Source organism: Perca flavescens, chromosome 2 (genome assembly GCF_004354835.1).
Source record: "Perca flavescens isolate YP-PL-M2 chromosome 2, PFLA_1.0, whole genome shotgun sequence".
Lineage (NCBI taxonomy): Eukaryota > Metazoa > Chordata > Actinopteri > Perciformes > Percidae > Perca > Perca flavescens.
In genome coordinates this window covers 31,301,513-31,314,403 of record NC_041332.1, presented here as the reverse complement: position 1 = coordinate 31,314,403, position 12,891 = coordinate 31,301,513, and the positions used below count along the sequence as shown (strand labels likewise).

At 39.0% G+C, this 12,891-nt stretch overlaps 1 protein-coding gene across 8 annotated transcripts in view; it reads right to left on the bottom strand.

Moving 5' to 3' along the window:
• sorbs2a (sorbin and SH3 domain containing 2a) overlaps positions 1–12,891 on the bottom strand; it is a 68,192-nt gene that overhangs the window by 18,767 nt on the left and 36,534 nt on the right. For 6 of the 8 annotated variants that reach the window (XM_028590939.1, XM_028590931.1, XM_028590958.1 and 3 more), the window contains 7 exons: positions 9,377–9,497; positions 8,543–8,718; positions 6,248–6,314; positions 5,333–5,383; positions 3,956–4,172; positions 3,134–3,248; positions 275–346 (listed from right to left, as the gene is read on the bottom strand). In XM_028590939.1, the coding sequence (XP_028446740.1) occupies positions 275–346; positions 3,134–3,248; positions 3,956–4,172; positions 5,333–5,383; positions 6,248–6,314; positions 8,543–8,718; positions 9,377–9,497 (819 nt within the window). The remainder of the gene's footprint in view (positions 1–274; positions 347–3,133; positions 3,249–3,955; positions 4,173–5,332; positions 5,384–6,247; positions 6,315–8,542; positions 8,719–9,376; positions 9,498–12,891) is intronic. The other 2 variants (XM_028590967.1, XM_028590985.1) reach the window with 1 other exon arrangement.

Here is a 12,891-nt window from a genome sequence, read left to right as displayed (position 1 = left end):
ATAAAATTATCCAGGTCTGTGCGTTAACATTTCAGTGCCTGCTAGCCACAAGACCAAAAATCCCAGCAACGCAGAGACATAACACAGCCTGTCACAAGGGTGGGGGGGGAGAAGGGGGGTCACAGCACCCAACAAATACCACATGCCCAAACAACTAGCACCACCCAGTCTATTGGTGGAGGCATAAAAAATAAAATCATGGGTGGAGCGTAGAAAGTGGGTGTATGCCTACGGCAGGGTTGTGGTTGAGGGAGTAGCTATGGCCCTGACTTACCGGCCGCCCAAACTCCAGCTCGGAAAAGAACTTATACCAAGGCTCGTTCTCTAAATCTATGTCATCATAGGTCTGGGAAATCATGACAGTGAGAGAGGAGGTAGAAGAAAGACAGAAGAAAGATAGTGTGGAAAGAAGTCACACACAAAGAGAGACATGGAGCTCATGGTTAGGAATGGGCAAAGGTGGCACAGGGAGATGGGCACAGGATGAAGATTTAGACTGGCTCATGGGGACGAAAGCAGGTGATGCAAAAAAACTATTTACTACTGACAAATCCTTCACTACTTTAATTAGTTTGACAGTAATCACAAAACATGAAGAAAACCAAACTATTTGGTAGGCATAGGCAGTGTACAATAGTGCCACATTATAGTATAGTATACAGTGTATAGTAATTAAGCTTGTATACACTAAATAAGCAAAGTTTAACTCTTGTCACCATTGGGGACTGAAGAAGCAGACAATTTTAACACCTAGGCCTTTTTAAATTGATATTCATTAATTTCATATGCATAAAAAAATTTAAGAGGGCTGTAAATCCCATGACAGAATCTCATTACCACTGCTTTATTCTCGGCCATAGCACAAGTGACAGATAATGAAAATCAGCATGTTACTTTGAGCATTACTTATTTATCACCCAATCTCATTATCCACACCTTTGTGTAGGCTCAGTGCATATAATACTAAATGCAGTATGGCAGAGTAGCAGGCCACATTCTCACCAGAGGTGCTCATTATAATTAAGAAGAAGTGGACAGGGCATATATTGAAGAACTGTTTGGAAAAAACATGAGGGGTTATTCACATGGGTGTACAGTAAGTTTCCCTTCTACATTGCAGTATGGTATCACAGTCAGCCAACCAACCAACCGAGCCAAGTGCTGCCAGCTTCTATACCTTAATATACCTTATATAGCTGATCAGAGTTACAATTCTGACTACATTTTTTGAGTTATTGTGTGATTTTTTTGATTAACAGGTAAAACATCAGCGAGGATAGTGTTTCTAAATAAGAAAATTACCATAGGTTTTTATTGTACTCTTTTAAATCTGATTTATGCGGGGGTTTTTTTTTACTTTGTGTTTCTTTTACATCCTGTCTTAATGCCTTTTTTATGTCATATGTAAAGCACTGTGAATTGCCTTGTTGTAGACAGTTTTAAAAGCGGATTTACAAATATTTAGAGTTTAGGACTTTCATATTTAGGCTCGACGGCTGCCATCCAATTTTACTATTTGCTAAAATGTTATTGGCTGGAAAAAACAGGTTCTATTCTCCACTATGTTTTGTATTTGCATGGCATTTAAACGACGGACAGATTCCCCTTCAGGAAGCAGAAGTTTATCTCTGCTGATGTGACATGATGAAATAGAACGCCAAACACTTCCTTTGTATCACAGAGAGATAGATTTCCATATTAAATCAACCTGCAATAAACGGTGTCAGATGGGATGTAAATATTTAAATGCAACACAGTTAGACAGGTAAGCCAAAACAATAGTTCCTTCTGTGTGGCAAGTTAATCATCTGCTCTTTTCTGTTGCATGTTTAAACCAACAGCTTTCTCTCTTTTACACACTTCACAGTGCCCTGTAAGTCAAGAGAGTCAAGAGGCTTATCATTTTAACTGTAGAGATGATGCATTGGTTTACTACTCTGTCTGCTCTTTCTAACCCCATTCCCACATTGAAATAGAGTTTTTACGGCAAATGAAACACTGCCAGGAGACGTTTTGTAGGTGTTGTGGTGTTACATCTCTCTTGCTAAAAAGAGAATTCAGCTTCAAGATAAATGAGTCACCCTGTAAAAAAAAGCGAGAGCCTAGAGCAGAGACTGCCAATGATGCAAGTACTGTGGATGCATACAGAAAAAAAGGAAATTAAACGGATTGCCAGAACATAAGTGGACACCAAATGGACACCACGGAAAAGGATGTTTTTGGGTGCCATTTCTTACCTTGAAGAGTGGAGAGTAAAAAAAGCTTCTGAACAGACAACATATATAAAGAGCCTGAGACAGCCAGCGTGGGTTCACTTCTATTCTCTATAGCCTTCTCCTTTAATTGCCTTATCAGGAACTGACTCATGCATTATTTCCCTGAGAGCTCTCTGCAGTCATCACATCTGAAATCTTTTTTTATCTTTTCCCACATAACAGACTCCTCATCTATAACACATTCTCCATTATCCTGTTCTTTATCTCAGATACCTTATGTCTATTATTTTTGCCCTTTCTCTACACAGTAATTATCTCTGCTGTCTGCTTTGTCATTCACCTCACACAGAGTGAACAGCAAGTACAGTCACTAGAGGATGCAGCACTGGAAACCTTTGCTTTTTTTAACGCCCACACTGTGTCTGATGGAAAAAAAGTCCATGTAAAAGCCCATAATGTGAAAATGCATTAAGTAAGAAAGGTAAAAGGGCTTGTGACTCTATTCTAAATTTGACCATTTAGTTGTTTTTCTCATCTCTGCAGTGTTATTTCCCTTTCAATGTTTATTCTTTTACCTCTTCAGAAATGGACTTTCTATTTAGCTCCAAAGTGAAGCAGAGCAGCAACAGAATTCATCGTTTACTGAACAATCAAGAGCAACAATAGTAACAGAAACCCCTTCACTGTCAATCTAATAGAAATAGAAGCACGCATCACGTCTGCTGAATGTTATAAAGAATACATTTTACAGCCTGAGCTGATTCCAGATTGGCTCCAGGCTAAAGGCCTCACAGGTTAATCAAACGTAAAGGAGGGCAGTACTGGGATGATGGCCACCAACCCTTCAGTGGATTTTAACAGGACAATCTCAGAGTTCCTTATAATCGAATGAAATAACATCTTTAAAATATACTCACTGGTCTTTCATGCTCCAAAATAGAGGACTTTCCAGGCTCATACTCAAAAATACTCTTAGGCTCTGCGCGGTACTTTCGTGTGTCCACTTTCCTGTTGGGAGGACCCCATTCATTCCTGGTGCAAGAAAAAACCAAAACATACAGCCAGAGCCTGAGTTAATGAATCCTTCAATGATATCTTTTAGCACAATTTTAAAATTAATATAATTTAAGGTGGCTCCAAAAAAGAAAATTCACAAAAAGCACATAAACTACTATAATAAATATATAATCCATGCCATTTATAAGTTCACGTACATAACAAGTAGTGGAGATTTCAATGTCTTTTTGATTGCTTATACAACCATGATTGAGTGTCAGTATTTAATAACTAATAAGGTGTAATTCAGTAAGGAACACTATTGTCATAGATGTAACCTAAATGCTTGGCGCTGATGGCTCTGCTCTTGACAAAGCTCCCTGGACTAGCCAAGCAGCATGCTAAGCTGAAACAGGGAGCACCATGCAGAAACCCCCATGGGTAAAAAAAAAAGGCAAAAGAAAGACATTGAAAACCATTTTAAACTTTGAGTCATGTCAGGACTCTGAACCAGGAAGGTGGAGGCTGTGGTGGTGGAGGCAAAGCGTTGCCAGCAGCAGCAGTGAGGGAGTGAGTGAAGCGGGGACCAGTGAGGAAGGAGTCACATCTAAAAAGGACCACCTTGATGTGAGAATGGCTGTGATTGGTGCGCGTCTGACAGGAATGCTAATTCAATCAGCGGGTGTATGACTTCCAATGCCAAGCTTAATTAAACGAAAGAGATAAGACAAAACTCGTCTTACGTGTCAGGGGAGTCTCTCTCGCGGTCACTGTCTCGGGCCCTGAGCTGGAGGAGAGACGGCATGGGTGGAGGTGGTGGTGGGGGTACAGGGGACGGCGAAGGCTCCCGAGGGCCCAGATGCCCTCCGTTGTCCGAGGGACTTTTGGCGAGCGGCCTGTACGTATGTGTCCGGGGAGCAGGGTGGGCCAAGGTGGTGTTAGATGACAGGCTGTAGTCATCTGTTAAGGACAGGACAGAGGAGACATTGGAGGGAGAAGTACTGAGGCAGGGCAAGCGGGACGAGACAAATGGGTTGGGAAGAAATGACTGATTGTGTGACAACTTTAGTTATATATAAAATAGGGATGCACCGAACCCAGAGTTCGGTTCGTAATTCGGCAGAACTTTGGGCTTTTTTTCGACCGAACCGAACGGTACCAAAGAGAAGTAACGAGAGGCGAAACTCGATAGAACGTTCCATTGCAAACAAACGCACCCATGACAGAGCTGCAGCTCCGCCATCTTGGACTGAACTATCTTGTTACTTCACTACTCTTTGCAGAGTTACATGGTCGACGTAATGACGTAGTTGGAGCTAGACGGAATGCAGTAGCAACCTAGCAACGGCAGTAGGCTGTGACTGAGAAAGTGAAAATGGAACTTGTGAGCAGAAAAAGTTGTTGTTAGGCAGTACTTTCAGTCAAAAGAAGGCGATTCAAGTCGAGCTACATGTTCAAATTGCAATGCCGATTGGTCTCGGGGTGGCAAGGACCCTAAACAATACACAATATCGCCGCTGTTAAGACATTTGCGTATGAAACATCCAAAAGAATACGAGTTGTGCATGAAGGAATCTCCAGACAGCAACTTCAGGTACGGCAAAGGAAGGACAGTCACAGCTAAAAACTTGTGTTAACCAGACCGAGCCTCTCCCAGGCTGTCAGCTGTTTTCTCGGTAAATGAGTCTTACCGAACGGCCGGCTGCTGCTCGTTAGCTAACGGTAGCTTTCTAATTCCACCAACCCAACATGCCTTCATCATACACGGGTTAGCGAAAGTTTGCAAAACAAAATTGTCACTCATCTGGCGATAGCGATGTACTTTCCTACGATGTGAATAGAGCGTGGGGGTAGCCTACTTTATGGGATTATAAATCTAAAAGGCTAATATTTTGGATATTGGTTGGATCTTGAGATAAGGTAAACATAGGCCTTGTCAAAAAAAGTTTTTCCCACTTGTGTGCCAGGCATAATGTTGCCTATTAATGTGTTTACTGTGTTAAGAATGGGAGTAGGGTTCGGTTCGGGGTTTGGCAGAATCTTAAAAAGTGGGTTTGGTATTCGGCAGAACCCCAAAAAATCTGGGTTCGGTGCATCCCTAATATAAAACAAACTCTCACCATTGTTTATGACAGCATATGTTGCATTGTATGTGTCAGAATAGTCGTCGTCTAAAAAGAAAAGGAACAGAGTGATGGGGATAAATGCACAACCATCATTTATGGTACAGAGGGTACAAGTGTGTAGTTTCCTCTCCTGGGAGAACAGCACCTTAAGTCAGACTGAACACAGTCAGTTACAAAGTAGTTTCCAATAGTGACCAAGTATCAAAACCACCCAAGCAGCATCAACTACTTCCCCTCTGTTAATCCACAAGCTCAGCATTTCTCAAACTATTGTATTTCCAACATATCTATTTTTATTTTATTTTTTTTTAACAGTAGCAGTGTATTAACCATATTTTGTCATAACTACGACTATTTGATTCTGGCTGAATTCAAAGCTGCTACGTCTCTGCAAACGAGGGAACTGCGCATTTTTTTGACTCTAAGTCTACAGGGGGTTACACAAAAGACAGACATTGGTAGGAGTGGAAAATTGCTTTATAAATTCACTGAGAATATGTGAATATTCAGAGAGTCATGGGAACTCTCTAAGATGCATCAAAAAGATAATCACAGGCCTGTAGATGTTTTTGCACTTTATAACAAACAAGCTCAGAACTGACTGTGTGATACCATCAAGCCCATAAAATTACAGCATATTTCCCAGGACAGCTCTGTGTCTATTAGAGGTTGCTCTCAATTCCTCCTCCTCTACAGATTCTCTTGCTCTCATCTAATGAGTTCTGGCTCTGAGGTTCTCTGGGTCTTTTGGTTTAACAAAAAACAGCATGCACAGACACACGGAAATACACACATACGCAGGCGTACACAGCATGCAAACATTGGCCAATTCCTCTCATGTCTGGTGATCAAATCACATTCAAATAATGGGAAAGTCCTGCCTTTCAGTGTGATTCAGTGCAGACCTACCTGCTTTGTGAACCTTGTGGATCTGTTTGAACATAGTTTTGTACCAATCCTTAGGCCTATCCACTGTCTGTGGAGAGAGAAACAACTGTAAAGATGTATGTCCCGCGAAATGCAACAGAATCTGGATAGCTGAAGTTAGAAAGTAAAAAGGGTTCCCACAGTTTTATGGGACAGAGTACTTACTGAGTAGAGAAAAACCACACTCTCAGCCTTTCTAGAGATCCATATTTCACTCACAGATAATTTAACTTATGCTGAGACATGAACACATTATTTATAAAGATTAATCGTTTGAGACACTCTCCATACGACTTGAGGGTGACTAAAATCTCCTTCTTACCTATACACCATACATAATCGTGTCAGGAATCAATTGCATCAGACTATTTAACAAGAAACAAGTCTGAAAAGTAAATTACATGCTTCTCACAATAGCATCCAAGAAATCTATTGAAAATACAGTAATATGAAAAATACATTTTCCTGTGTCCCTGGTTTAATTGTTCCCTTATCTCTTGTAAAATATGTATGTAGCAAAGATTTTTTTATTCTTGAGTAGGTTTTATATATATATATATATATATATATATATATATATATATATATATAAAAAACTGATTGAATGCATCCAATCAGATGTGATTTTTGGCGACGAGCTAACCCATCATAGAAAACAACCGGTGAGTGTTGGATCGTGGGCTGTAGTAGCTAGCAGAGTGATATGCCATTGTAGAATGTATTTGGATATCAGTTGGCAAAGAACATTTCCAAAGAATGTGGTTGATGTCTAATTTATGCATTTCGCCCTTCTCCTCCTCCTCCTGATCAACGCAGGTGAGGGAGGTGGAGGTGGAGGCTAACAGTCCTATGTAGCTCCAAGTTGCTTCATATTTTCTAGAACATTCCCACTTTTGAGCAATCCAAACAAACCTATTGGATTTGATTTCAATCCCTCTCGCAATTATGACCTCATCTACATATCCCGTTTGGTTTTGGAAAAAGGTCACAGTACAGAAGATAAAGACTCTCAGACTTCTGTTTCACTGGGACTTAAAGAGAAATACAGATGTTGCATTTTTTTTGTTGTTGCTATTTTATAATTTCTTAACAACAACGAAGTGAAAGAAACTGGATGCTTTATCATCATTGAAAATAATCTTCATGTGTGTACAGTGGATATTTCAGCTTTTAAACAATACTCACTATATAAATCGCCACAATATCCAAACATAGTGTAGAGCCAAAATAGCCAGATAAAGACACAACAGTGCTATCAGAAACTTGATAAACTAATATTGCAGTTTGTTTTGGTACAAGTTTGGGTGTGCGTGTAAGGGTGATTGTGCCTGCTTTCAGAAATCAATGTCAGCCGGTTTGGTTTTGCAGCATAGAGGATACAGAAGCCATGTTGCTACATTTCCAAAGTGGGAACTCCTGGTGCTCCGCCTGGAAAATCCAGGAGAAACCCTGGTATGTGTGTCTTTGTGTATACAGTATAGATCTAACATCCACTTCAAAAAAGTGCTATCAAATGGCTGAGAGACTTAATCCTCCCTTTATTCAGTAGCGCTAAACACTGTGTCTGGACTCTGGTCAGAGAAGAGGCAGTTTGGCTCCACAGTGAAGTAGTGTGTGTGTGTGACCGAGCATGTAGCATTGGCACGGCCAAGAGACGGACCAATTACCACTCCTCTCTCCATGGTTACCAAATAAAGTGCCCACAAAAATGTTTGTCCGCTCACAACAAGGAGCATCTGTTTTTCTTCTATCCAGCTTTTTTTTTTTTTCTTTTCACCTTTTTTTCCTTGCTTTTATTGCTCAAATTCTTCCTGTGGCTCTCTCTGGTTCACTCATTCTGTGGTTGAACATGTCCTGCTTTAAAGGCCGCTCTTCAAGAAATGGATAACTGAGTGAAGTGTTAATACATGAAAAGCCTTAACAGAGATAACGCACAGACACGCACTTAGACAAGTAAGCAGCGACGACCTTGCAGTGCTAAAGCAAAGACCTTCACTGAGCTCATCTTTATAACTAGCACACAGAGGGAGAGTAAAATAGATACAGAGAGATGGTGAGAGAGAGACAGAGAGACAGGGAGACAGAGAGACAGAGAGAAAGGGCTTTTAACATGGGGTCAAAAGCTGCTGACAGCTGAAAGTAATCCTCTCTCGTGAGCCTGATCACATATCAAGACAACAGAAAAGGGTCTCTCAGACCTTCCTGTGCAACACAAGAGTACCTAACGTACGTCTGGTGCACAGCAATGTGTTTAGCCCTATGTACGTTTGACCTCACCGTGCGGATGGCGATAGGGATGCCAGAGTCGTCCACGGGGCCGATGCCTTCATAATGAGGAGCTTTAATAACGGACACCTTCTTCTCTTCTTCTGAGAAGCGGGCAATGGGCACAGTGCTCCTGATGCTAGTGTGGCCCAACACCACGGACTCTCTGGTAACTGACTCGCTGCCCTCTGGATACAAAGAGAGGAGAGAAAAGAGAAGTCAAATATATATCGTAATCAAATAGAAAGCCAAGTTCGGGCATCAAAACCAGCTGAACAAGCAATGAACCATTCCTAAAATGAATTGCTCTTTTGTATGCCTCCAGATTGAGCAGTACAAGAACAAACATTATCTCTGTTGTACTAATTTCATACTGTGCTCCACAACTAAATGGTTCTATCTTCTACTAATAGGTATACACATACAGTATTGTATCCTGGGCTTTGTAACACATACATTTACCATTAACTATGTAATTAATATGGGTACTGATTAGGACAACAATTCACAAAGATCCCTTTATGGGTCCTTTACAAGATTTACAGTTTTTGAGATTCTTAGCACTTCAACCATTTCAGAGCAGGCTATATTAACACGATATACAATTTATTTGGAGGTCTTTCATGTTCATGTGCATTTGTGGGTTTCTTTGCATTGCATTGATAGAGCAGGATGTTCTGAATGAAATATGAAGTGAAATAGTACTTGTAAAGCACTTGTACTTGACAAAGCATAAGACTTCCCTAATCATGCATGTGGATAATTTCCCCATGTCATATAGTGAGCAGTGATATTTTTTAAAGAATTGCTATTAAAATATGTGATGTCCAAAGACTTGTGACTCACCTGAACTCCTGCTCTGTCTCTGGAACCCAGTGTGGAGTGAGGTGGGGGGAGGAGGATAGGATGGAGGAGAGAGAGGCCTCTGTGGAGCACTTCCATTCATAGCGTGAGAGAGGACCTGGCCCTAGGAAGGATCCACAAGCCAGAAACAGAGCTCATCAGTCACTACCGATCACAAATGGCAGCCAAATTTCCATTTATAGAAGGGAATGTTGCTGTTTTGCCCTACAATGAGATAATGAGTACATACACATATACATATATATATACACATATATATACATATATACACATATATATATATACATATATATATATATATATATATATATACATATATATATATATATATATATATATATATATATATACATATATACATACATACATACATACATACATATATATATATATATATATATATATATATATATATATATATATATATATATATATATATATATATATATATATATATAGTCCCTTCAGATTCAGCAAATACTGAATCACATCAGCCCAAATAGTTGTCTGCATATACATTAATTTCCATAATAGGTTCCTCTACCCCTTTAATATATATATGTATGTATGTATATACATACATACATACATACATACATACATACATACATACATACATACATACATACATACATACATACATACATACATACATACATACATACATACATACATATATATATATATATATATATATATATATATATATATATATATATATACATACACACATATATATATATATATATATACACACACACACATATATATATACATACACATATATATATATACACACACATATATATATACATACACACACACATATATATATACATACACACACACACACATATACACACACACACACACACACACACACACACACACACACACACACATATATATATATATATATATATATATATATATATATATATATATATATATATATATATATATATATATATATATATATATATATATATATATATATATATATATACATACATATACATATATATATATACATATACATATATATATACATATATATATATATATACATATACATATATATACACATATATATACATATATATACATATACATATATAAGGGCTGTCAATCGATTCAAAAAAATTAACTAATTAATTGCACAATTTGCTGTAATTAATCGCGATTAATCGCTTTTTAAATTGAGACTGAAGCTTGTAATAATATATATTTAAATGCTAAATCATTTAACTTTGCAAATATGAAGAAAAAAAACAAACAAGGAAAGGTTCTGCTAAGTTCAGAATGTTTAATATCTTTCAGAACAACAGCAGCAACAATTTGGCTTATTTAGTCCTGCTGAAGGCTGCTGGAAACGGCTAGAAACTGTCTGACTTGAGAGCAGATTTTTGTCACCGTCCCCGGCTGCTGTCGCCTGCTCTCGTCTACTTTACAGGCGAGGCGCAGTTCATCTCCAACGAGCCAAGAGTTCAGTTCATCTCCAACGAGCCAAGAGTTCAGTCGCCGGCAGGGCAGTCGGGACTCACCCGGAAATGGCGAGCGGAATGAGGTGACTAGTCTCTCAAAATCTGACGAAAATCTTCTAAACTGACCTTTGTTGAGCTGAAATGAAGACAGATTCAGCAACTGCACGGCCTATTTCTCGCTTAAAATGTTTTCAGAAACATGTTTCAGTGAACTATTTTAGTACAATATGAGATCGTATTCTGAACGGCCGCCATGACAGTTTGGCTCTCAATATCCGGAGAAAACAAACCCATGTGACGCGTTCGTCCAATCAGCTGCCGGTTTTCATTACTTGGGCAACAATACAGAGTAGCGCCGCCTGCTGTTATGTAGACGTATTACGTTTCTCAGCCGCTGCCGCATGAATTAAACAAACACATCTGCGTTAATTTCGTAAATTTTTTTTAACGAGTTAAATATTAAAAAATTAACGCAAAAATTAATTTTGACAGCCCTAGAGTTTGACAGCCCTAATATACATACATACATACATACATACATACATACATACATACATACATAGATACATATATATATATATATATACATACATACATACATACATACATACATACATACATATATTAAAGGGGTAGAGGAACCTATTATGGAAATTAATGTATATGCAGACAACTATTTGGGCTGATGTGATTCAGTATTTGCTGAATCTGAAGGGACTGTACAATGTAAGAACAGTTAGTGAGGGGAAGGGGCACTTATTGAATCACTTAACCTCAAAACAGACAGAAGAGATTAAAACAGTAACAGTAAGCAAACAAAACTCAGATTACAAAACTCAGATTCACATACATTTCATCATAAATTAGTTTTGACACACAAGACAGACACAGACACAATACAATTACAATGGGATGCTCTTCTGAAGAATGCTCTCCCATTCATTATGACATAGGAACATACATTCTCATCTGACAAAGGATAAAAACTGGATTTTTATTTTAAGGCCAGTGTTTTTCAATCAAAGATTCACAATCGCTCTAAAACCAATGACTAACTCGCAACAAATCCCAATGCAGTAAATTCACATTAAAGCAACACACAAACACGGTGTTGACAACACTTACTGCCAGTGTTTCTACACTGAAGGCGTGTCAGCCGCGTTTTTTCAGTCATCCATCTAATCTGACAAAACAGATACGCTTCTATTTTAAACAATCCAGCAGTCTGCACAGGCAGTGTAACAGCTTGCGTTTTACTCGCACTGTATGTGTGTAACTGCGTTCCAAAGCAGATTTTTATACTTCAAGTCAATTTTGTTCCGTTTCACTCACATTACTATAGTGTGTGTTGTGCTTAAGCACTGCCAAAACACGGGTGACCTACACTCAATAATGTGCCTGAACACATCCTGTGTAGACACAGAGGGAGCACTGAAGCTGCTGCTCTGCTAACGTGCTGTTCATGCTAAGCCTCCTGTGTAGACAGTTTTAGTCCTCTTTCGAACTTCTTCCTTGTTTAGTGCTTGGGCACAGAGCAACATGGATCATTTAATTACAGTGAGCAAATCCCTACCGCTGATAATGTGATTAGAATGCCACAGCTAACCAATTCAAACCAAGGGTTTATCAAGGGTTTGAAGCTGGCCATTATCACTTCTTGGTTAGAGAAGCAGCCAATCCATTAGCATCTTTGTAGGTGGAACAAAGGCTGGGAATGGTATCTGTGGTACAGTAGAACACCACAATGCAGTGAAGATATTCCTCACTTGACTGCACTGATGGTGGATGCAAGCCACAGGGCTTGGAGTAAACAGTGACAATGCAATGCAACTTTGATTGACATGATAGCCAAGCAGTTAGCTTGGTGCCTAACAAGAAGCCAATGTCAGACTGAATAATGTAGCCCTAAGAAAATGGCAGCTCTCATTATCAGTTGTTATTAGAACTGGGAAGACAAGGTGCATGGAAATGTATGTCATAAAGATGTACCATTCTGTAGCAGGGTCCCTGAAG